This window comes from Chiloscyllium plagiosum, chromosome 4 (assembly GCF_004010195.1).
Source record: "Chiloscyllium plagiosum isolate BGI_BamShark_2017 chromosome 4, ASM401019v2, whole genome shotgun sequence".
Taxonomy (NCBI): domain Eukaryota; kingdom Metazoa; phylum Chordata; class Chondrichthyes; order Orectolobiformes; family Hemiscylliidae; genus Chiloscyllium; species Chiloscyllium plagiosum.
This window is the reverse complement of record NC_057713.1, coordinates 63,084,350-63,110,597: the sequence shown is the minus strand read 5'-3', so window position 1 is coordinate 63,110,597 and position 26,248 is coordinate 63,084,350. Positions and strand designations below refer to the sequence as shown.

At 40.2% G+C, this 26,248-nt stretch overlaps 1 protein-coding gene across 2 annotated transcripts in view; it reads left to right on the top strand.

Annotated features, from left to right (window-relative positions):
* Nucleotides 1–26,248, top strand: part of LOC122549088 (peroxidasin homolog) — a 573,433-nt gene that overhangs the window by 446,988 nt on the left and 100,197 nt on the right. For both annotated transcript variants that reach the window (XM_043688313.1, XM_043688312.1), the window contains exons 13-15: nt 13,637–13,749; nt 21,606–21,762; nt 22,736–22,844. In XM_043688313.1, the coding sequence (XP_043544248.1) occupies nt 13,637–13,749; nt 21,606–21,762; nt 22,736–22,844 (379 nt within the window). The remainder of the gene's footprint in view (nt 1–13,636; nt 13,750–21,605; nt 21,763–22,735; nt 22,845–26,248) is intronic.

Genomic DNA, 26,248 nt, shown 5'->3' with positions numbered 1-26,248 from the left:
TGATATTCCAGTCCCATGTTCCCAACCATGCCGTAAGTTCATCTGCTTTACCTGTCAGCTGTCTTGCATTAAAGTAAAAGCAGTTTAATTTCTCAGTCTTACCTTGTTCTCTGCTCAGCTCTTGTCAGCCTTGACTATTTGACCTGCTCCCTTTATCTATGTACCAGCCTCAGCCTTTTCTCTTTTCTGATTATCACTTTTGTTTCCCCACCTGTTACTAGTTTAAAGCCTCCCAAGTAGCACTAGCATATTTCTCCACAAGGATATTGGTCCCCTCCCAATTCAGGTGGAATCTGTCCCTCTTATACAGGTCATGTCTACCCCAGGAGTCAAATAAATGTGACTCATTGGTCTGCTACACCAGCTCCTCAGCCACACATTTATCCACTCTGTCCTCTTATACCTATTCTCACTAGCACATGCCACCGATAGTAGTTCAAGTGTTACTACACTTTAAGACCTACTACCTTGTCTCCTATATTCTCTCTGCAGAATCTTGTTACTTTCTTTTCCTATGTCATTGGTACCAATGTGCACAACAACCTGGACACTTTCTCCTTTCAGAAAGTTCTACGTTCTCTCCAAGATATCTTTGACCCTGGTACCAGGGAAGCAACACGCCATTCTGATGCCTCAATGATGGCTGCAGGAACTTCTGTCTGTGCCCCAGATTGAAGAGTTCCCTATTACAATTGATCACATGGAACCTGTCATTTCCCATGAAAGGCCCCCCTCCTCCCCTGTCCAAAATAGCATACCTACTTGAAATGGGGATAGCCACAGGAGATCCCTGAACTACCTGGCAACCTCTCCTACCATTCCTATCTGACTATATTTGCAATTTTTCTAACTTCCTGCAACTGCCATCCATCACACCCCCTCTTGTAAACTTCTCATTGCCTGTAACTGCCGCTCCAACTGACTCATGTAGTCCGATGGAATTCACAACCAAACACACTTCCTGCAGACATAGTCTTCAGGAACGTTCAAATTCTCCCTGACAGGAAGAGCACATCACCCTGCCAAAAGCCATTTCTGCCCCTTTAACAATCCACAGACCCAGAAATTACCGGAAAACAAGCACAGCACACTTTGCTCAAATACACAGTGTTGGCACAGTCTTTTGGAACGCTGCTCCTTGGTCAGATAGCTACTGAAAGCTTGTCCTTCCAAATAAACCTGTTGGACTATAACCTGGTGTTGTATAATTTTTTTACTTGGTCCACTCCAGTCCAATACTGGCACCTCCACATCATGGCAACATGTAGTTTCAGGCAGTGATTTTTTTTTTCTAAATCACTGATACCTTTATTGCTGCACCTGAAGCTGGATATTGGACCTCCCACATCAACTATGAAACTTCACTGCTTGTTTGCCATTTCAGTAAAACCCGATATCCAGAGCCTTTGTGCAATTTCTCAGTCGACAACTGTGAAGCTACACTTGTTAGCTGCTTCATGGAAAACCAAACTCCAAGCCTTATGTAATTCCTTAGACTACAACCGTGCCACGTAACTCTAGGAGTTGAATTGCAGCAGTAATTTAACTATGACACTGTGTTCGCCTGTTTGAATGTCACAGATCGAGGGATATAACATTTAGAGCATAAGTCCATAAGTCAGAGATTCAAGTGAATGAATGGCAAATGACAGCAAGTGAGTTAGACAAAGGGAAAACTGTGTTAGTACTTAAATGCAGAATCCTACTGACAATGGAAGATAGGTAGTGTTCCAAGTAAATTTTGGATTTATTTGATGTTGTGATTTGACATTATCAAAATAATCTCTACAATTTTACTGTGCAAAATAGAATTGATACGTACAACTTCATTCCATCAAGATATTAAAAATATTGAAATTTCTAGGCAAACCGGTAAACAAAGGGACCTCCTTGGCTATCTCAAATCTGCTTAAACTTAAATTTGTGCATGGATTCCCAGGATAGAGCTTAATCAATTTCGATAATAATGAGTACCAGGTATAATCTTCCATTATAATCATTGTATGGTATAAATCACACTTCAGTTTAAATCAATTTTTTTTACTTCTGACATCATTTGCTTGTATATAGAGGAGTCCATGGATATAATACAACATGAGAATGGGGATGATATTCAAAAAGACTTGATCCCATTGTTTTTTGATTTGTATATCAGACGGCAGTTACGTGCAGATCTATACATAATACATGCTTCTTAACAAAGAGCAAAGAAAATTTCAGCACAGGAACAGGCCCTTTGGCCCTCCAAGCCTGTGCTGATCCAGATCCTCTATCTAAACCTGTTGCCTATTTTTCTAAGGATCTGTATCCCTCTGCTCCCTACCCATTCATGTATCTGTCTAGATACATCTTAAATGATGCTATCATACCTTCCTCTACCACCTCTGTTTGCAATGCGTTCCAGGCACCCACCACCCTCTGCGTAACAACTTTCCATGCATATCTCTCTTAAACTTTGCCCCTCTCACCTTGAACTCGTGACCCCTAGTAATTGAGTACCCCACTCTGGGAAAAAGCTTCTTGCTATCCATCCTATCTATAGCTTTCATGATTTTGTAGACCTCAATCAGATTCCCCCCCCTTCAACCTCTGTCTTTCTAATGAAAATACCTTTCAGTTACTCAACCTCTCTTCATAGCTAGTACCCTCCATACCAGGCAACATCCTGGTGAACGTCCTCTGCACTGCTTCCAAAGCAATGGACCTGAACACCCAGATCTCTCTGTACATCAATTTTCTTCCGGGCTTTTCCATTTACCGTATACAGAGGAACCTTGGTTATCCGAAGGATATGGGCAGGCAGTAACTTGTTCGGTTAATCAAATTCCGGATAATCAAATACCAGATAACATAGTTTAACTGAGCATCAGGACTTTGCGATCATGCCGGATAATCCGATAGTCAGATAATCAAATGCTGGATAATTGAGGTTCCTTTGTAGTTCACTCTCGAATCGGATCTTCCAAAATGCATCACCTCGCATTTGTCCAGATTGAACTACATTTGCCATTTCTCCGCCCAACTCTCCAAACTGGAGCATAAATGCTGTCCCCTCCACACTTTGCTTCAGCTCTGATGAAGAGTTATCTAGACTCGAAAAATTAGCTTGCTCTCCATGGATACTGTCTGAACAGTTGTGATCTCCAGCATTTGTTGTTTTCATACAGATTCCAGCATCTGTTGTAATTTGTTCCTACTAAGAATGAAGTTAGTGGTGTTCTGCGTACAATCACTGTCACTACAGACTATTTGTAAAAATATTGGGGTGTTGCTAAATGCCTAACTGTTATTAGTTAAATGTTGAATGTTTGGATTTGATTTGAGTTGGTTAATTAATTTTGTTGTCTTTTGCCAAAAGACAAATTTGAAACAGTTCCATATGTCATATGTTTCTTTTGCAATTACCGTTACAGTAAAAGCCGCAATCCAAAAAAAAAGACTGTAATGGAACAGGAATGTGACCAGTGCTTGTGCTGACCTGGCTAACATGTGCGTTAACAAGGGATGCACTGTTGATTACTTATGACACAGTTGGCCTTCTAAAGATCCTCATGGAAATAGGGCCTGCCAATATTTTGTGTTTGACAAAAAATTAAGAATAATTGTACCATACTTACTCTGGGATATCATTAAAAATGACATCACAGTGGCATTGTGTGTATCTATCAACAAATGGAGAAAGAAATGACAAAGGTTTTCATGGAGTTAAGATTCTTTTAAATTTCAGTTTATTTTGGAAGGCAGTGCTGGGGAAGGAAACATTGTGAAATCAGCAAGCTGTTTATTGATTTGTTTGATGTTAGAGAAAGAACTTGCATTTATATAATACCTTTCATAATCTCATTTGGAGTTCAAAACTATTTTACTCCGAAGATGTGCATAGAAGTATAGTCACTATTGTAATGGAGGGGATATGCCAGAATCATCAAAGTCATAGAGTTGGTACAGCATGGGAAGAGGAGCTTTGGCTCACCATTCTCATGTCAGTCATCAGCATCTATCTATTCTAATCCTTGTTCTAGCACTTGGCCTTTAGCCTTGAATGCTATGACAGTTTAAGACTTCAGAATAGTTCTTGAATATCTTTATGGTTTCGGCTTCTACCACTTTTTCAGGCAGTATGTTTGTGATATCCACAGTCCTTTGGGTGAATTATGTTTTCTTCAAATCCCCTCTAACCTCTTCCTCCTTGTCATGAAACTACTCTCTAGTTATTGATCCCTTACTAAGAGCGAATCTTTCTCCTTATCTACCTTGTCCATTCTCCTCAGAACTTTATGCACTTCCATCAAAAACCCTCTGCCTTCTCTACACTAAGTAAGTCCAACTTATCTAGTTTCTCTTCATAGTTCAATCGTTCCAGCCTAGGCAATGTTTTAGTGAATCTCTTGTGCATGCTTTCTAGTGCAATCACAACCTTTCTATAGTGTGGTGACCACAACAACACATGTACTGCAACTGTGACCTAACTAATTGCCCATCATACCTCCTTGCTCTCGTGTTCTGTGACTAATAGAGACAAATAGCCCATATGCTTTCTTTGCCACCTTCTCTACCTGTCCTGCAGCCTTCAAGGATCACACTAACATCACTTTGATCCTCTGTGCTTCCTAGGATTATGACATTCTACGTGTACTCCCTTGCCTTTTAGTCCTCTCAAAATGCATGATCTCACATCTTGACAAGAACATCTTGGCTCTGCACTCCCCTTTTTTTCCCCATTTGAATATCTCCCTCTGTGGAGTTTTTGCAAGTAGCTGCTCCTAGTCAACTTTGGCCAGATCCTGTCTTATCTTATTAAAGTCGGCCTTGCCCTTTTTCAGAAACTTTGTTTCTGCTCCTTCATTGTCATTGCCCTGTCTTACCTTAAATCTTAATGAATTCTGGTCACAATCACTGAAATGCTCTCACTCTGTTGTTTGTCTGTTGCAATCTGAAAAAGCTCTCCTGGAGAGATTCTAATAATTATAAGCCTTTCACATTTTGTCTACCCTAGTTAGCATTGAATAATTGAAATCCCTTGTGGTTATTACTGTATTGTTTTTACAGTTCTCTGATACTTGCCAACATATCTGTTTTATTTCTCACTGACTGTTTGGGGCTCTATTGTACGGCCTTCTTTTGTTTTTAAGTTCTATCGATATAAACTCATTTGAGGAACTTTTTAAGATACCAACCCCCTTATTGTAGAAATTGACTCTCTGATCAATATCGCAACACGATCTCCTCTTTTATGTGCCTCCCACACCATTCCACCTAAAGATTTTATACCCCAGAATATTGAGCTGCCTGTCTTGTCCTTCTCTCACAAACATGTCTCATTGATAGGAAGGATATCACATGCCCATGAGTTAATAAACCCTCTCAACTTATTTGTTTCACTTGCAAATCTCTTCATATTAAAATAAATTCCACTCGCTGTGCCTTGCCCCCTTGTGCCTTAACTTGGCTATATTTGCACTGCTTTCTACACTTACTTGGTTCTTCTTCTTTACTAATTGTAACACTAACTCCTACCATATCTTCACTCCATATCCCATGTCCCTGCCAATTTCAATTAAACCCCCACCAATTGCACTTATAAACCTCCCCATAAGGCACTTGGTCCCATTCTAGTTCAGATGCAACCCATTGGACTTATGCAGGTCCCCCCTTTTTCAGAAATGGACCCAGTGATCCACGGATCTAGGGCTCTCACATCTGCTCCAATTCTTCAGCCATGCATTCAACTTCTATCTGCTTATTCCTAGATACAATAGCAGCTGGCACCAGGAGTAATTCAGAGATTACAACCTTTGAGGTACTGTTGTTTAAACTGCTACCAAACTCCCTAAATCCTTGTTGCAAAATTTCGTCTCTCTTTCTACCTGTTTGGTCCCAATGTGAACCATGATCTCTGACTTCTTGTCCTCCCTTTTCAGAATATCCTGTAGTTGTTCAGTGACATCTTTGACCCTTGCCTGAGGAAGGTAACGTGTCATCTTGGAGTCGCATACATATCCATCGAAATGTCTGTCTGCACCCATCACTACTAAATTATCTCCCACTTTTGTTTATCTTCTCTTTCTAATCCTCCATTGTGTAGTTGGGTTTAGCTGCACTCCCTACAGGAACCATCCCGCTCATCATTTTCCAACACAGAAAATCTGCTTTTGAGTGTGATGTACTCTGGGGCTTTCTTGACTACCTACCTCCCACCCTTCTGACAAATGGTCACCATTTCTCCTTCTGTCTGCACTTCCTTAAGCTGCATTTAAAAACCTGCTCTCCACATAACTCTAAGGTTTGCAGATGCACTGCTGTGCCTCCAGTTGATGCTCAAGCTATGTAATCCTGCACTCAGGTTGGTCAAACCACTGCCATGTCTGCACATGTGCCCATTCAGACTGCCAGGAGCATCTAGGATTCCTCATGGACTGCAGGTCTGGCAACAGGACTGACTTCCCCTGCCATACCTTGTCTTTGTCCCAAATGCATTTCCTTAAATTTACGTTACTCTCCCTCCCTTACCTTACTCTTTCTTACTTACATTATTTTGTTATATTGGACCTGACTTTCACTAATTTCTGGTATTTAGTAGTACAATATTCTAATTTGTAGCAATGTACAGATGATACCTAAAGGGAGCACTTTCTTGCAAGTCACTTAACTCTATGGATTTTCTGTGATGTCCCTCATTGTTTCTTTCAAGACGAACTGACTGTGGTAAACTCTTCTTGGACAGTTTCACTGTAACATTGACTGCAGAATACTGTTCTTGGATCGCTTTACCAGAGTGCTGACTGAAGGCTATCCATCCCAGACTGATTAACTATGATGCTGACTGCACCACACTGATCACAGCAAGCTCCCACAAAAAAAATGTCACAAATATGGGTTTTATGAGATTGTTATGTATTTGGACTGTCTTTAATTTAGGCTAAATAAAAGGGATCGCATGACCTGTCCTGAAGTCTGACTGACAGTTGACTTAGGTGAGACAGCTGCTAAAGATTAAAGGGCAGCCTGGGTTGCTTCATTGCAAAACAAAATGTTCAAACTGTTCACACTTAGAGACAATGGTAGCTATATAATATATATATTTACAGTGGTTGGATGATTAACTCTGAATATTCATACTGACAAAGAGACAAATATACAGAAGTTACACCCTCAAACCCAATCCTTACCATTTTCATGGAGGTGTGCATAAGGCCATGTCCGAATGTTTTTGTTTTCATTCATTCCTGAGATGTGGGTATTGTTGGCTGGGCTGTCATTTGTTATCTGCCTCTAGTTCTCCTTGAGAAGGTGGTGGTGAGCTACTGTCTTGAACCACTGCGGACAATTTGGTGCAGGTACACTCACAAAGGCATTGGAGTGAGAGTTTCAAGATTTTGGCCCAACAAAACTGAAAGAATGGCAATATATTTCCATATCAATTGAAAGGCGCTTCATCGGATACTTGCACGTGACATTTTCCCTAAGTATCTGTTGCCCTTGTTCTTCCAGATTTTAGTGGTCACGAATTTGAAAGGTTATGTCTGAGGAGCCTTGGTAAATTTCTTGTAGACGGCATACACTGCTATGTTGTAGCATTGAGGGGATTGTCCATCAAGTAACCTGTTTTATCATGGATGGTTCTTGAATGTTGCTGAGGTTGAATCATATAGACAGGTAGCGAGTATTCCAGCACTCTCCTGATATGTCCCTTGTAGATGGTGAATAGGCTCAGAAGAGTCAGGAGGTGAGTTACTCACTGTAAGGTTCCGAGCCCCTGGTCTGATCTTTCACCAATGTACGCATTTGCATAGTTAGTCCTGTTCAATTTCAATTCGAACATCCATGGTCCTTGGAGGCAATCGCTTACATTTTGAATGCAGCTGACATTTAAAAGTCAGATCTAATTTACACTTATGGGATGTCTAAAACACAAATTTGTGTTCTTTAGCTATGGTATTGGAAGTTACACATTTTTTTAGATTAGATTACATTAGATTAGATTCCCTACAGTGTGGAAACAGGCCCTTCGGCTCAACCAGTCCATACCGATTCTCCGAAGAGCAACCCACCCAGACCCATTTCCCTCTGACTAATGCACCTAACATTATGGGCAATTTAGCCTGGCAAATTCACCTGACTTGCACATCTTTGGACTGTGGGAGGAAACCCACGCAGACACAGGGAGAATGTGCAAACTCCACACAGACAGTCGCCTGGGGCTGGAATCGAACCTGGGTCCCTGGTGCTGTGACGCAGCAGTGCTAACTGCTGAGCCACCGTGCCACCCTTAATTATTGGAGTCCATTGGAGAGGTCAGATGCCTTTTTCAATATAGTCCTGGAACCACTTTGGGAGATGTCAGCTGCCCTTTGGAGAGAGCAACTACCCTTTGCGATTTTTAAAGATATACAAGAATGTATGTAAAATGTTCATAAGCTTATTGCATCTGTCAAGCTAGTTAAAAATGTCATTATAGCTGTGAAGAGAATTCCAGTTGTCAAAATGTTTAGATCTCTTTCCCTTTAAATACTTGAAAACACCATCCGCAGTGTTCAAGAAAAGAAATATGCATGTGTTGTTTTATCCCATCTATTGACATAAATCTGATATATATTATTAAAAGATTAGCAGTACTTGACTAATTTCCCAACCTTTCATTTTCACAGTGGGATACCTGTCAGTTCATAGATTCATTGATGGCTCCAAGGGGTTATAAACTCTTTGAATTGAGACTGTGAATTCAACTGCTTATTTTGTAAGACATGTTAAGTATGTCAAAGTGTTTTATCAATGAAAGATTTTTTTAAAAAAGAGCGAATTCATTGGGAGACACATAAGAAGTGTAATAATCTCAGCATAGATACTAAAGTCTGCACATGACAGAAATTGACACAGAAACTGTATGCAGTTTGGGATAAGGGTTGACATTTTGCAGATTGTGAGATTTTAATTCATGTGATGTAAATATCACTGGCTAGGTCAATGCTTAATATTCCTCTTGTAGAAGTTTAAGGGTAGCATTGAGGAAAATTACCAAGGTAGGAGGTCACTGTATTAGCCAAGCTTTGAGCAGACGTCAGTTTTAATGAGACTTCTCGGAGAAGACTTCTCTTTCCTGTCTCGGCTTTGCCAGTTGAGATGGAAGACGTGCCTCTGGCACAAAGTGTGGCCTTGCACTGGAAAGATCCAATATCTTGGCAGGCTGATAATAGAGGCAAGATTAAAATACCCCTGCCTCCCATTCTAAATGCAAAACCATCAAAATTTGTACTAGTTTGAAATGAAGTTGGAAGATACGCTTAGCTTGTGCTGAGAGAGAATCAAGAGGAACATCCCTAATAGTCTGGAGTTAAAGAATGGGATAGTAGAGTACCTGAAGTAAAAGTACCAGGACAAAGCAGCACAGTTGATTGGCACCACATCCATTGCCTCTATCACTGACAGTCAGTCACAGCAGTGTGTACTATCTACAAGATGCACTGCAGAAATTCACCAAAGATCCTTACACACCAACTTCTAAGCTCATGACCACTACCATCTAGAAGAACAAGGGCAGCAGACACATTGCAATATCACCACCTACAAACTCCCCTCCAAGCCAAGCTAATCACCAACTTGACTTGGAAATATATCTTTGTTCCTTCAGGGTCATTGGGACAAAATCGTGGAATTCCCTCCCTATTAGCATCGTGGGTCTACCTACAGCACATGGACTACAGCAGTTCAAGAAAGCAATTCATTACCACCACAAGGGCTACTTGAGATGTATAATAAATGCTGACCCAGCCAGCAATGCCCTCATCCCATAAGTGAATTTAAAAAGTTCAAGATCTCAGAATTATTTGAACTAAGGCTAACAAAATCAAATTACTATGAAGCAAAGACTGTAAGGAATACATTTGGCTTTAAAGTTGTGTTAAAAATGTAAAAGTAGGAAGTTACCATAAGCGACAAATGTAAAATGTACGATCATAGGAACAGAAATAGCCCATTCATCCATGCCCTGCCATTCCAGATCAGGGCTGATTGTCATGATAAAAACTGAAAGAACTATGGATGCTGTAAATCAAAGACTAAAATGAAATTGCTGGAAAGCTCAGCAGCTAAACTTTCTTAACTACCATCAGTACTGGGGAAGGGTCATAGAGTCATAGAGATATACAACACTGAAACAGACCCTTCGGTCCAACTCATCCAACCCAGTCTAGTCCCACCTGCCAACACGTGGCCCATATGTCTCCAACCCTTCCTATTCATATACCCATCCAGATGCTTTGTATTTGTACTAGCCTCCACCAATTCCTCTGACAGCTCATTCTGTACACGTACCACTCTGTGCGTGAAAAAGTTGCCCCTGAGGTCTCTTTAATATCTTTCCCCTCTCACCCTAAACCTATGCCCTCTAGCGCTGGACTCCCCCACCCCAGGGAAAATTGCTTTGTCTATTTATCCTATCCATGCCCCTCATGATTTTATAAAACTCTATAAGGTCAACCGTCAGCCTTTGATGCTCCAGGGAAAACTGCCCCAGCCTATTCAACCTCTCCCTATAGCTCAACTCCTCCAACCCTGGTAACATCCTTGTAAATCTTTTCTGAACCCTTTGAAGTTTCACAACATCTTTCCGATAGGAAGGAGACCACAATTGCACGCAATATTCCAACAGTGTCTAACCAATGTCCTGAACAGCCGCAACATGACCTCCCAACTCCTACACTCCATGCTCTGACCAATAAACGAAAGCATACCAAAAGCCTTCTTCACTATCCTATCTACCTGCGACTCCACTTTCAAGGAGTTATGAACCTGCACTCCAAGATTTCTTTGTTTAGCAACACTCCCTAGGACCTTACCATAAGTGTATAAATCCTGCTAAGATTTGCTTTCCCAAAATGCAGCATCTCACATTTATCTAAATTAAACTCCATCTGCCACTTCTCGGCCCATTGGCCCATCTGATCAAGGTCCCATTGTAATCTGAGATAACCTTCGCTGCCCACTATACCTCCAATTTTGGTGTCATCTGCAAACTTACTAACTGTACCTCTTATGCTTGCATCCAAGTCATTTATATAAATGACGAAAAGTAGTAGACCCAGCACCGATCCTTATGGTCACAGGTCTCCAGTCTGAAAAACAACCCTCCATCACCACCCTCTGTCTTCTACCACTTGACCTGAAATGTTAACTCTGATTTCTCTCCACAGATGCAGCCAGACCTGCTCATTATCATGATGCCACTTTCCTGAACTATGTCTATATACCACACTTTTCAGAAGACTATTGTTTCTGCCTTGATTCTGCTCAATGATTAAACTTGGACTGCCCTCTGAGATAGAAAATTCAAAAATGTCACCACCCTCTGAATGAAGATATTCCTCCTCATCTCAGTCTTAAATTACCTGTCCCTTATCCTGAGATTATATCACCTGGTTCTCAAATCACCAAAAAGGAGGACGCAACCTATCTGTGTCCTCTATGAAATGTCTTATAAGAATTTTGAGTTTAAATGAGATCATCTCTCATTCTTTGATCTTCTGTGAAAGCAGACCCTGTTTCCTCAAACTTTCCTGTGAAGACAATCCCACCAATCTAGAATTTAATCTGCTGAATATCCACTGAACTCTCCCTACGGCAAGTGTATCCTTTCTTGAAAAGGAGACCCAACTGTGTAAAATAATCCAAATATAAAATAATTAAACAATATTTATCAAAGGTGATTTCTCTAATAGAAACCTGTTTTGACTCTGTACAATCCTTAGCCTTATCACTTTTTTCTGGCATTCTGAACAGTCACTTCCTTTGAAATAATGCAATTTTTAAATTTCATATTAGCCATGGTTCATTTGCCTTTCCCTTTCGATATTTGTATTGGCAATTAATTTATATCCATTTACCTCAATTTGTGCATTCCAATCATCTACTGTTTTATAAATGCTATGCAAATTCAGATAGGGTGCCTTTAATTCAGCCTTGTTAACAATACTCTCCATTTTGATCTTACATGATGCTTCTCATTGATTTATTTATCTTCAGTGTTTACTTACTATTATTCTATTTTGTTTTACTAGTTTTGCCTCCCCTAAATCTGAGCTCCCTATTAAGTGCTGTAAGGCAAAGCAGAGATGCTGTAAGTATCAAAGTAGGTCCAAAGTGAATGAACGTTAAGAAAGCAAGCTAAGAGCCCTGAAATGCTCTCTCTTCTGATGCATGAGATGGGTACTGAACTTCAAAGTGTTCCACTGAAGTGTTGAATTGTGTTATAACTTAGTTCAAAATGTAGTGGCCATGATGACGTGATAAGGCTAGTACTTTGTCAATGCAAAGGAGAATGACGATGGTTGCTGCCATGATGATATTAGGGAATGCTGACCAGGAAGAAGCTAGTGAGCTGCAATTATTTAGTTGCAGCTCAGCTTTCAACGCATTTAGTTTCTCATTTCATGTCTATACATGGGAAAATCACAAATAACATATAAATGAGGCAACATTACATGGTAATAAGATTTTATTGCTTAGAAATAAGTCCTTTGCTGTTTACTAGCAAAATTTGAGTCTAGAAATCAAATGTTTAAGCAGAAAATTAGACTTTCAATCTCAGCATTTAGAATCTCAGTTTTCATTCTTGTCATATTTTTCCAACGTTCTTGTGACTGCCTGCATTGTCAGGAGGCTATGAATGAATCGTGTCATGACATCTTTTCAGTTATCAACTGGATGTTCAAATTTCTTTTTAAAGTTATTGGTCTTTGTAGAAATCATAGCAACATGATCAGATAATCTGTTTTAATGTTGTTAATGGAGGGATAATAATTAGCACAAATACTAGGAACTCCCCACTATGTCAAAATAATGCCTTTGATTATTCATATCCACCTGGAGAAGTGACTTGCTTTCATTTAACATCTGATCCAAAAGATAAACTTAGCATTAGGTTGTTGGTGAAAGTTATTTGACATCTTTGTGGATCAATTTTAAATGTTTTCAGATTTTGAGCGTTTTATTTTAGTTCATAGGTCTAATGAAAATTTTGATTTGATTTTAATATTGAGTGAGACTTCTCAGTGGGCAAGTACAGTTAATATGGCATTTGATCTGAACAAGTAAGGGAAGGAAATAAGAATCAGAGTTCCCATTACTAATGACAATTCAATGATTCTCACTGAGCATCTTCTCAAGGATAAGAAATGCTGACTAATTCCACGAATGAATAAAAAAATGAAGTGAATTTTTATGAACATGTGACGGTAATAAGGTGAGATCTGTGTAATCAGGAATTCATTAGTTTTTGTTTATGCTGATAGTTGAACAATGTAGTGAAGTGTGGTTACTGTCACAATATGAACCATTGCCTTCAAGAAACTAATGTCTAAAAAGTGGACAAAAAGACCCAGCTGAAATTGGAATTGTTTGAAAATAATATAAACCTTTAGAAGGATAATATTAGAAAGATGAATGAATAATTCAACAACCTTGATTGTTTCAGCATTGGCAGAATGAATGAAATGTAATTTGTAGAAATCAATCACCCTTGGTGAATCATAAACTGTACGGGTAACTAGATTCATGCAAGTTTTGTAAAAACAGCACAAAATTCAAATCTGTTTCTATACCTTGTCTGAAATTCTGACAATGTGTTATTAACGTTTTTCAGTGATACCGGTGTTTACAGATGTACCAAGGGATATCACTGCAGAGGTTGGCCAAGATGTAAAGATACCCTGCAGTGCTCAGGGAGAACCACATCCCATAATCACCTGGACTAAGGTAAAGGGAGAAAACAATGGTGAATAAATACACTTTGAATGTTTCTTCCTTAAATTTTTAATCTAAAGAATATAATTGGTGACATTAAAACACTGTAATGTTCAAGATTAAATTAGATTACTCAAATGATTAGATTAGATTACATTACAGTTTGGAAACAGGCCCTTCGGCCCAACAAGTCCACACCGACCCGCCGAAGCTCAACCCACCCATGCCCCTATATTTACCCCTTACCTAACACTACGGGCAATTTAGCATGGCTAATTCACCTGACTTGCACATCTTTGGACTGTGGGAGGAAACCGGAGCACCCGGAGGAAACCCACACAGACACAGGGAGAACATGCAAACTCCACACAGTCAGTCGCCTGAGGCGGGAATTGAACCCGGGTCTCAGGCGCTGTGAGACAGCAATGCTAACCACTGTGCCACCGTGCCACCCACACTTCACTCAACTTCACTCAAAATACAAACTGCTGTTATTAGATCAACCACCACTTCAAGTCACAAAGATATGTGAGCAAATGGTCAAAGTTGACTTCATCTTTAATTTTCTACTCTGCCTGTCATTGAAGCATGGAACCAGCTATATTAAAAGTTTTCTTCAGTGCATGATTCAAAATGCAAACTTGCAACATTGTTACATTGGAAATGATAAACAACAATGCTGTTCCTAATTATGTTGCTTTCAAGCTACAAAATGTTTCTCAAAATCCTTCCCAAGATAGCAGCCGGTGACAAGTGATGTTTTGCAAAGCTCAGGGTCTTCTCGGGGAGGCAGCCAGTGACAAGTGGTGTTTCGCAAGCCTCAGTGTTGGGACAACTTTTCATTTTATACATAAACGATCTAGATGAAGGAACTGAGGGCATTTTGGCTATATTTGCAGATGATACAAAGGTAGATAGGAGGACAGGTAGTGTTGTGGATCTGGGGAGGCTGCAGAAGGATTTGGGCAGGTTAGGAGAGTGGGCAAAGAAGTGGCAGATGATATACAATCTGGATAAGTGTGAGGTCACGCACTTTGGTAGGAAGAGTAGAGGCATGGACTAATTTCTAAATGGGCAGCAAATTCTGAAGTCTGAAGTGCAAAGAGACTTGGGAGTTCTTGTCCAGGATTCTCTCAAGGTAAGCTTGCAGGTTGAGTCAGTAGTTAGAAAGGCAACTGCAATGATAGCATTTATTTTGAGAGGACTTGAATATGTAATTCTGAGGCTCTATAAGGCTCTAGTCAAACCACATCTGGAGTATTGTGTACCATTTTGGCCCCATATCTCACGAACGATGTACTGGCCCTGCAGGGTGTTCAGAGGAAGTTCACGAGATTGAAAAGCTTAATATATGAGGAATGTTTGAAGACTCTGGGTCTATACTCAATGGAGTTAGAAGGATGAGGGGAATCCTTCTTACAGAATACTGAATGGCCTGGACAGAGTAGATGTTGGAAAGATGCTTCCATTGGTAGGAGAGATTAGGACCCGAGGGCAGAGCCTTAGAGTAAATGGAAGACCTTTTAGAATGGAGATAAGGAGAAACTTTTTCATGCAAAGAGTGGTGAATCTATGGAATTAGTTGCCCCAGAAGGCTGTGGAGACCAGATCATTGAGTATATTTAAGACTGAGATACATAGGTTCTTGAGTATCAACGGATCAAGGGTTATGGAGAGAAAGTGGGGGAATGTGGTTGAGAAACTTACCAGCCATAATTGAATAGGGAAGGAGTCTCAATGAGCTGAATGGCCCAATTTCTGCTCCTATATCTTATGGTCTTAAAATCATAAAGTGAAGACCACACCAACAGAAATATTTAACTTATTTATTAGTGAACACTGAAAACCTCACATGTTCTTCAGCATCTTTAATTCTTTACACATTCCATTCAAGTTAAAAAAAACTTACAGGTTTGCAGTTTCATTTCAAAGATTTTATCTATTTTCCTTTTCATTTGTGGCTTTTGAATTTTAAGCTACTTTCACTGGTAATACCACACACCTCTGAATTTGAGTGTATCATTGATATTAGCTTTCAGTTGTGTGCTGTCAAAATAAGAAACAGAATGCACTCCACTTGGAGGAAGTGAGGACTGCAGATGATGGAGATCAGAATCGAAGAGTGTGGTGCTGGAAAAGCACAGCTGGTCAGGCAGTATCCCAAGAGCAGGAGAATCAACTTTTCGAACATAAGCTCTTCACTCTTTGACTCAGTATTCTACATGGGCCTAGAATAAGTGTTTTGCGGTGCATTCCACAAGAACATCAGCTCATATGATCTTACTTTGAGTGCACATTTATCATATATTAGATTAGATTACATTACAGTGTGGAAACAGGCCCTTCGGCCCAACAAGTCCACACTGACCCGCCGAAGTGCAACCCATCCATACCCCTACATTTACCCCTTACGAACACTACGGGCAATTTAGCATGGCCAATTCACCTGACCTGCACATCTTTGGACGGTGGGAGGAAACCGGAGCACCCGGAGGAAACCCACGCAAACACGGGGAGAACGTGCAAACTCCACACAGTCAGTCGCCTGAGGCGGGAATTGAACCCGGGTCTCTGGTGCTGTGAGGCAGCAGTGCTAACCACTGTGCCACCGTGCCGCCTGATAAATGCACATCTAATGTGCATTTATCAGACTCCCACAGTTCAGAGTTTCAAAAGTACAGTGTGTTCATAGAGTCATAGAATCATTGAGATGTACAGCATGGAAACAGACCCTTTGGTCTATGCCGATCAGATATCCCTACCCAATCTAGTCCCATTTGCTAGCATTTGGCCCATATCCCTCTGAACCCTTCCTATTCATATACCCATCCAGATGCCTTTTAAATGCTGTAATTGTATCAGCCTCCACTACTTCCTTTGGCAGCTCATTCCATACACGTATCACCCTCTGCGTGAAAAAGTTGCCCCCTTTAGTCTCTTTTATATCTTTCCCCTCTCATCCTAAACCTATGCTGTCGAGTTCTGGACTCCCCCACCCCAGGAGAAAGACTTTGCCTATTTATCCTATCCATGCCCCTCATGATTTTATAAACCTCTATAAGGTCACCCCTTAGCCTTTGATGCTCCAGGGAAAACAGCCCCAGCCTATTAAACCTCTCCCTATTGCTCAAATCTTCCAACCCTGCCAACATCCTTGTATATCTTTTCTGAACCCTTTCAAGTTTTACAATATCCTTCTGATAGGAAGGAGAACAGAATTGCACACAGTATTCCAAAAATGGCCTAACCAATGTCCTGTACAACCGCAACATGACCTACGACTCCAATACTCAATGCTCTGACCAATAAAGGAAAGCATACCAAATGCCTTCTTCGCTACCTTATGTACCTGTGACTCCACTTTTGAGGAACTATGAACATGCAGTCTAAGGTCTCTTTCTTCACTTACACTCCCCAGGATGTTATCATTAAGTGTTTCATTCCTGCTCTGATTTGCCTTTCCAAAATGCAGCACCTCACATTTATATAAATTAAACTTCATATGCAATTTCTCAGCCCATTGGCCCATCTAATTAAGATCCCATTGTACTCTGAGGTAACCTCCTTCACTGTCCACCACAAACCCTCTAATTTTGGTGTCTTCTGCAAACTTCCAAACTATACCTCCTATGTTCACATCCAAATCATTTATATAAATGATGAAACGCAGTGGACCCAGCACTAATCTTTGTAGCACACCACTGGTCACAGGTCTCCAGTCTGAAAAGCAACCCTTCACCACCACTCTTCTTCTTTCACACCAGTTCTTTATCCAAATGGCTAGTTCTCCCTGTATTCCATGAGTAGTAACCATACCAACCAATCAAGATAGTGAGACATGATTTCCCACGCACAAAGCCATGTTAACTATCCCTATTCAGTCCTTGTCTTTCCAAATACATATATGTCCCTCAGGATTCCCTCCAAGAACTTGCCCACCACTGACGTCAGGTTCACTGGTCTAAAGTTCCCTGGAATGTCCTTACCACCTTTCTTAAACAGTGGTACCACGTTAGCCAACCTCCAGTCTTCTGGCACCTCACCTGTGACTATCGATGATACAAATATCTCAGCAAGGGGCCCAGCAATTACTTCCCTAGCTTCCCACAGAGTTTTAGGGTATACCTGATCAGATCCTGGGGATTTATCCACTTTTATGTGTTTCAAGACATCCAGCATTTGCTCTTCTGTAATATGGACATTTTTCAAGATGTCACCATCTATTTCCCTACATTCTGTATCTTCCATGTCCTTCTCCACAGTAAGCACTGATACAAAATACTTCATTAGTTTCTCCCCCATCTCCTGTGGTTCTACACATAGGCTGCCTTGCTGATCTTGGAAGGGTAAAAATCAACTAGGTAAAAACAAGGACTACAGGTGCTGGAAGCCCTATATTCCTGATGAAGGGCTTTTGCCTGAAACATTGATTTTCCTGCTCCTTAGACGCTGCCTGACCCACTGTGCTTTTCCAGCACCACTCTAATCTAGACCCTGATCTTGGAGGGACCATATTCTCTCCCTAGTTATCCTTTTATCCTTGACCCTATTTACCGAAGCTATCTCATGTCCGCTTTTGCCCTCTTGATTTCTCTCTTAAATATATTCCTAACTGTCTTCATATTCTTCTCAGGATTGATTCGATCTTTGCTGTCTATACCTGACATATGCTTCCTTCTTTTTCTTAAGCAAAACCTCAATTTCTCTGGTCATCCAGCATTCCCTACACCTACCAGGCTTTCCTGTCAACATAACAGGAACATATTGTCTCTGGACTCTTGTTAATTTATTTTTGAAGGGTTCCCATTTTCCTGTTGTCCCTTTACTTGCGAACATCTGCCTCCAATCAAATTTTGAAAGTTCTTGTCTAATACTGTCAAAATTGGCCTTCCTCCAATTTTGAACTTCAACTTTTAGATCTGGTCTATCCTTTTCCATCACTATTTTCAAACTAATAGAATTATGGTCACTGGCCCCAAAGTGCACCCCCCACTGACACCTCAGTCACCTGCCCTGCCTTTTTACCCCAGGAGTAAGTCAAGTTTTGCACCTTCTCTAATAGATACATCCACATACTGAATCAGAACATTTTCTTGTACACACTTAACAAATTCCTCTCCATCTAAACCCTTAACTCTATGGCAGTCCCTGTCCATATTTGGAAAGTTAAAATATTCTAACAGATAACTGAGATGTCCTTACAAATTTGTTTCTCAATTTTCTGCTGACTCTTGGGGGCATGATCTACAATGCAATCCCAGCAAGGTGATCATCCCTTTTCTATTTCTCAGTTCCACCCAAATAACTTCCCTGGATGCATTCCCAGGAATATCCTCCCTAACTACGGCCATAATGTTATCCCTTACCAAATTCACTACTCCCCTTCTCTCTTGCCCTCCTTTCTATCCTTCCTATAGCATTTGTATCCTGGAACATTAAGCTGACAATCCTGTCCATCCCTGAGCCATGTCTCTGTAATTGCTATGATGTCCTAGTCCCATGTGCCTAGCCAGGCCCTGAGTTCATCTGCCTTCCCTGTTATGCCTTGCGTTGCATTGAAATAAATGCAGTTTAATTTATCAGTCCTATCTTGTTCTCTACTTTGTTCCTGCCGGCCCTGACTATTTGGCTTGCTCCTTTTCCCAACCGTACCAGTGTCAGTTTGATCTCCTTGCTGAATATTTCCCTGGGTCCCCCCTTTTCCTACCCTCACTAGCTTATAATACTGGGAATAATCCAGGGTATTCCTATCCTCGAGGATCTCCTTTTTAAATTCCTGCCTAACTTTCTCTATTCTCCCTTCAGAATCTCATCCTTTTCCCCCCCTGTGTTGTTGGTTCCAATGTGTACAATGACCTCCTGCTTGTTCTTCTCCCCTTTGCAAACATTCTGCACCCACTCTGACATATTTTTGATCCTGGCACCAGGGAGGCAAAAGACTATTCTGATTTTTCACTGCCTGCCACAGAAACATCTATCTGTGCCTCTGACTAGAGAGTCCCCTATCATAATCAGTCGCTTGGAATCCGACATGCCCCTCACTATATTGGAGCCATTCTCGGTACCAGAAACTTGACTGTTCATGCTACATTCCCTTCCGAGTGCATCACCCCATACATTTTCCAAAACAGCATACTTGTTTGAGATGGGGATAGCCACAGGGGCCTCCTGCACTACTCGCTTATCCCTCCTACCTTTCCTGGAGTTAACCCATCTACTTCTCCCTTCCGAAAACTACGATCCATCACACCCCCTAGCTCCTGTAAATTCCTTATTGCCTCTAACTGCCGCTTTAACTGATCCATGCAATTTGACGGGATTCAGAACCAACCACATTTCCTGCAGATATAATCATCAGTAACACAGAAACTCTCCATAAGCTCCCACATCCAACATTCACAGCTGACCTTGGAAGAACTTGTGTGGGAGAGCTCATAGCACAGCAGCAGATAGCTTTAAAGTGTAGTCTTGCTGTAAGTTTACAACAGTGAGTAGAGTGGGTTCTTTCTTGATACAGTTTCCACCACACTCAGGCAGTGCATTTCCGATTGCATATGAAAACAGTTCTTTTTCTCATTCTGTATTTGCTTTTTTAACTACACACTTTAAAACAGTATACTCTTGTTAATTTTTTTATGAGCAGGAACAGTGTCTCCTTATCCACTCTGTCCAGACCCCTCCTGATTTTGAAAACTTCTATCAAATTGTCTCTTAGCCTTCACCCTCCAAGAAAATCAGTCCCAATATTTTTCATCTTTCCTCATGACTTTAGCGTTTCATCCCCGGAACTATTCTTACAAAACTTTTTTCTGCACTCTCTCCAATGCTTTCACTAGTTTGCTTTATTGTGACACACAGACTGTACCCAATATTCCAGCTGAGGTCTAAACAGTGTTCATCATAGCATCCTTGCTCTTGTGTTATATGGTTCCTGAAGAAGGGCCTGTGCCCGAAACGTCGAATCTCCTGTTCCCTGGATGCTGCCTGACCTGCTGTGCTGTTCCAGCAATAAAGTTTCAACTTGTGTTATATGGCCCTGCTGATAAAGCCTAGAATACTGTGTGATGTATTAATAGCTCTCTTCCTTTCTTGCCATCTTTAATAACTTATCCAGGCCTGTCAGCTCCTGCACTCCACTGAGGGCTGCAAAATCTATGAGATTTATTTCTAAAATTTCAGCGTTTGTCTATGAGCCATCACCCAAGCAAAAAACTAAGACTGAAGGGAGGAGCCCATTCTAAAATGATTTACTCTAATGATCTTCGAGATGGAAGTGTTACTGCATAATTCACAATGGCTACTTCCAAACCCACAAACTCTACCATCTCAAGGACAAGGGCAGAAAATATATGGAAACACTCGGACTTGCAAGTTTCCTTCCAAGTCACACACCATCCTGACTTGAAACTTCATAGATGTTCTTTCATTGTTGCCTGGTCAAAAACCTCCAAGTTGGTTCCTAACAACATCATGGGCATCCCTACAAAGGAATGCAGTGGTTCAAGAAAGCCACCACCTTCTCCCGGGCAATTTAGAATGAGTTGTTGCTGGTATAGCCAGCAATGCTTACATCTCAAGAGTGAATAAAAATTACAGGAGTTTCACTTATCCATGGTCCCCTTAAAATTGGTCACTAAAACTTCTGTCCGCTGCTGCTTCAGAAATAAATGTTGTGTTTTTTTTTTGCTCATGGATTTATTGCCAGCACCTATCCTTGGCATCACAGAAAGGTTTTGTCTTTTCTGAAACTTTATTTTGGGGAGGAAAATTTGATGGTTTACTGGGAAAGTATATTTCACAAAAATATAAAATTAATTTCTGAAATAGTGTTTACAAATGTCTCACCAATAACTATGTTTGTTGGACAGGATGGAGTTCAAATTACAGAGAGTGGTAAGTTCCATGTTAATGCAGAAGGGACACTTGCTATCAGGGATATTGGGCAAGCAGATGAAGGAAGATATGAATGTGCTGCACGGAATATGATTGGCCAAGCAACAACAAATATGTTACTAAGGGTCACTGGTGAGTGATTTCGTTTACAACAGCGTATTTCTTTGATAATTTCCACCATTCTTTTAAATTGTTGGTTCGAATCAAACCACGTGGATCTGCTCAAAATAACTGTGGATATTTGCCTTAGTGATTATTTATCTAGGCAATTGTGCAGAAAACAAGAACTTCTACTTGGCTTTGCTTATTACCACTCAAAGTTAGAATATCAGGTTAATGGTTAGTGTAACCAAAATCCCATTATTTTGATGGAGTCCCAAAAATCGTTGCCCAACGATTATCCAGAATAAGGGTAAAAAGCAAGTACGGGTGCACAATCCTTTAACCGAAATGCTCAGGACCAGCCGGTTTTCGGAATTCAGAATTTGTCAAATTTCAGAACAAGTGACAGTTTGATGGTGAAACTTTTACAAAATCTTACCGAAGAGCAGCCTCACTGTGAGTAACTGGCCCTGAGACAGAATTTAGGCCTGCCAGTGCTGGACCACACTGCGCCCACCCCCCTCCCCCCACCAGCTCCATGTTGCATCTGAGTGACGCACACAGAGTTGGTGTGGAGTTGGGTTAACTGTTTGCATTCCAAAAATCTTGTTAATGAGAAAACAACTTCACGAAAAAACCTTCGGATTTTGGAGCTTTTCGAATTTCAGGTTGTCTACTGTATTATGGGTATCTGTTGTGGTTCTGTTCGCCGAGCTGGAAATTTTTGTTGCAAACGTTTCGTCCCCTGTCTAGGTGACATCCTCAGTGCTTGGGAGCCTCCTGTGAATCCAGCTCGGCGAACAGAACCACAACAACGAGCACCCGAGCTACAAATCTTCACCCAAACTTATGGGTATCTATTGATCTCTCAGATATTGCTGTGAAGTTGTACCATCAGTATAATTCCCTGCTCCACATACAATTAATGAAATATCTGGCCTTTTTAAAATGAAACCATGCTAAAAATTAATTTTTATTTGACAAAGTTCTTTCTTTCTCACAGTTCCAGAGAGGGGTCGAACTGGTGACCATTTTGTTGAGTCTTCCATTCGTGAAGCTATTCTTAGCATTGACAGTGCAATTAATTCTACACGGAGGAAATTATTTAACAAGTAAGATATTTTCCCTTTACCAATTTTTATTCCACTTTCTCTCTTCCTTATTTTCTTGAGGTGTTGATTTCTTTATGGATATGATTTCATTTTTGGTGGATATTTGCTCCATAATTATAACATTTACAGCAGGCTGTTTACCTGTGGCATGTATCATATATGAGCCTAATTCTATTCTCACTATACAGTCACATGTACAACCTACCATCACCAGCCACTAGATAACAATTACAGATGGGAATAATAGCTAGTTTTTACCTTTCCTAGTTGAGACTATTTTCACTGCCCTTACTGGTTCCCTGTTCATGATCAACTAACTCAGCTTGGACCAGAAATCAAACTTTGGTCAACACAACTCAGTTGATCACTGGATTAACGAAACTAAGTAATTTGCTGAAAGCTTGGACAGGTGTATATATTTGGTAAAAACAATGACTGCAGATGCTGGAAACCTGTCCTCGGATGCTGCCTGAATTGCTGTGCTCTTCCAGCACCACTAATCCAGGTGTATATATTTACCTAGTTAACATAAATTGCGGTCCATGAATAACTTTCTCAAGCTATGTATATTAAATGATACTAAACTTTGCCAAATTAACTAATCTCTGCATCACTGGTAAAATGCTTTTAATACAGAGTGAGATTCTATAAGCACCACAAAAAGATTTATGGATCTTGATTTTACAAGCCATTTCCAGTTTTTCCTTAGCACCAAAATCAAGCTTAAATATTTTGAGATCTGAAAATTGGGATTGACTCATCAATGGAAGTTCTTATCCCTAATGACTGTAATACTATTTCCAGATGACCTGCAACTTATTTCAATGCAAATGAACATTAACAGGTTCTTTCATTTAATGGAGGAAGAGCTGGAGAAACAGAACAGGATGAAATAAAGTGGAATGAGATAGCTTGTAAAGGAGAAACTTCCCTACAAGGCCTTATCCTTTTACCAAAGAATTAACAAGCTCTGCAAATATTAAGTTTTCAGTGAAGTAATGTCTGTGAGGAATACATATCATGAGAGAAGTGACAGGTGAATTTTCATAGCACATATATCAAGATCCTTTCTCTGGACAACTTAACCAGTGGCAGTCAATGTTAGCATGGTAGTCATCTTTTACTGTAACTTGCTCATTTCAAGAAGCATCAGGAGCCTGTGTTATCTGATCGAGGATGTCATCCCAGTGTATCTGAATCAGATAAGTGATGCATTTTTGAGGAAAGTTGTGGAATTCATATAGTTTGGATACAATGCGGCTGGAATAAGATCATAAGACATAGGAGCAAAAATTAGTCCATTCATCCCATCGAGTCTGCTCTGACATTCAATCATGGCTGAAAAGTTTCTCAATCCCATTCTCCCGCTTTCTCCCCATAACTCTTGATCCCCTTGATACTCAGGAACCTATCTATCTCTGTTTTAAATAAACTTCAAATTTATCAATTCTTTGAATTGTTCAATTAGCAGAGTGCAATTAATGTACAGACAATGATCCTATTGTGTTAAAAGAAGAAGCAAGCTTACACTTATTCAAATATGTGAAGTAACAGCAATTTATATTTACATAGTGTTTGATACGATAGTAAATGCCAAAAGGTTAATCAAAAAGGTAATATCTTAGGAAAAGAAGAGGGATGGAGATATAGGGAGGAAACTTGAGAGCTTACGCCATGACAAAGTGACAATGATCCTATTGTGTTAAAAGAAGAAACAAGCTTACACTTATTCAAATATGTGAAGTAACAGCAATTTATATTTACATAGCACCTTTAGTGTTGTGATACGATAGTAAATGCCAAAAGGTTAATCAAAAAGGTAATATCTTAGGAAAAGAAGAGAGATGGAGATATAGGGAGGAAACTTGAGAGCTTACGCCATGACAAAGTGGTGAAAGTTAGGGATCTCCGAAAGATCAGAGTTGGAGGAACAGAGAAATTTTGAAAAAAATTACAAATGTAGTGGGGAGGTGAAAACAAGGGTGAGAACCTTCATGCTCCAAGAGTTAAAGGGCTACTGGTCTGCATTTTTCCAGCAGGTTTAGCAGCATGCTCACTGATCAACTAGTTCTGCCACAAGAAAATGTGACTGTTGTTCCCACAGTAATCAAGGAATAAAAGAAAAGCAGGGTGAAGTAATGTTAATTTATTCAGGGGTTGTGGACATTGTTGGCAAGACTAGTATTTATTGTCCATCCCCAGTTGTCCTTGAGAAGGTGGAGTGAGCTGTCGTCTTCAATTGCTAATGTCTGTGGGGTGAAAGAATAACCACAATGCAGAACCTTTAGGTGGGCAATTAATTCTTCCAAGGGGCCACATAAGAAACCTGAGATGTGTTGGAGGGCCGAACCAACAATAAGTTGAACATAATTCTGCTCTGTATTAATTTTCTCCCATTGTAAAAAGTACTAAATTATATAGTTTTGCACTGAAACTTATATTCAAAAGAATAAGGATATTCTGTTACAATAAAGATATGAAATTGTGGAGTAGGTCAAATATAGAAGAAATAAACAGTAAAAGCAATAATTTCAGTATTTAATTTTATTTTTAACATGTTAATCTCTCAAACCAATAATGAAAAGTTGTTTCATTATTGTTCAGTATTACAAACAACAAACAACTCTATACAAAAAGCAATAGTGTTTTTGATGTTTTTCAGTTCATTTTACTTGTTTAGTGAGAAAAATCCAGTCTGTTTTGGGCTTAAACAAGTGCACTGAAATCTGGTTGAATATCTGAGGTGGATATGCAAAGGACAGCTGAGAGGTGATCATCAGTGATAGAGGATTTGGATTTGGATTTGTTGAACTTCATCACTGAGAATATCTGTTTGCATATATAGGTAGATCCAAAGAGAACTAGAATCTTCTGAGCATGCCTCCTCATGTGTGAAAAGTTCTCCTCTTTGAGGGAAGAGTAAAAATCAAGCAGTGAGACTGACCTAAAGTACTCTGCCAGAAGTGTGTCAGACTGCAGGTCAATGAGTTCAAGCTGAACTCACTAGATGCATTCTCCACATTGCATGTAAATGGGGAAAAAATCATGTGCATTTCATTCTCAACCATTTTAAAATCTTGCAATCGCCTTGAAAATTCGCCATGCAGTGCTTCTAACATGGGTGAGTACCTGTGGAGGTGATCAGCTGAAGGTGCAGCTTCCTTCAGTGTTGGCAAGTGGGTGAGAATGTTGTCCTCCATTTGGCTTGAGAGAAGCTGCAACTTTTGCATAAAAGCCTTCACCAAGTTGTACATTTCATGCACAAAAAGGCCCTTGCACTGCAGTTTCACATTTAGTTCATTCATAAGTACAGACACATCAACAGCAAAACCAAGGTCTGCAATCCAGTCTGCATCTGAAAGCTGTGGAATGCCATTCCCTTTCTTCACACAGAAATCTTGAAT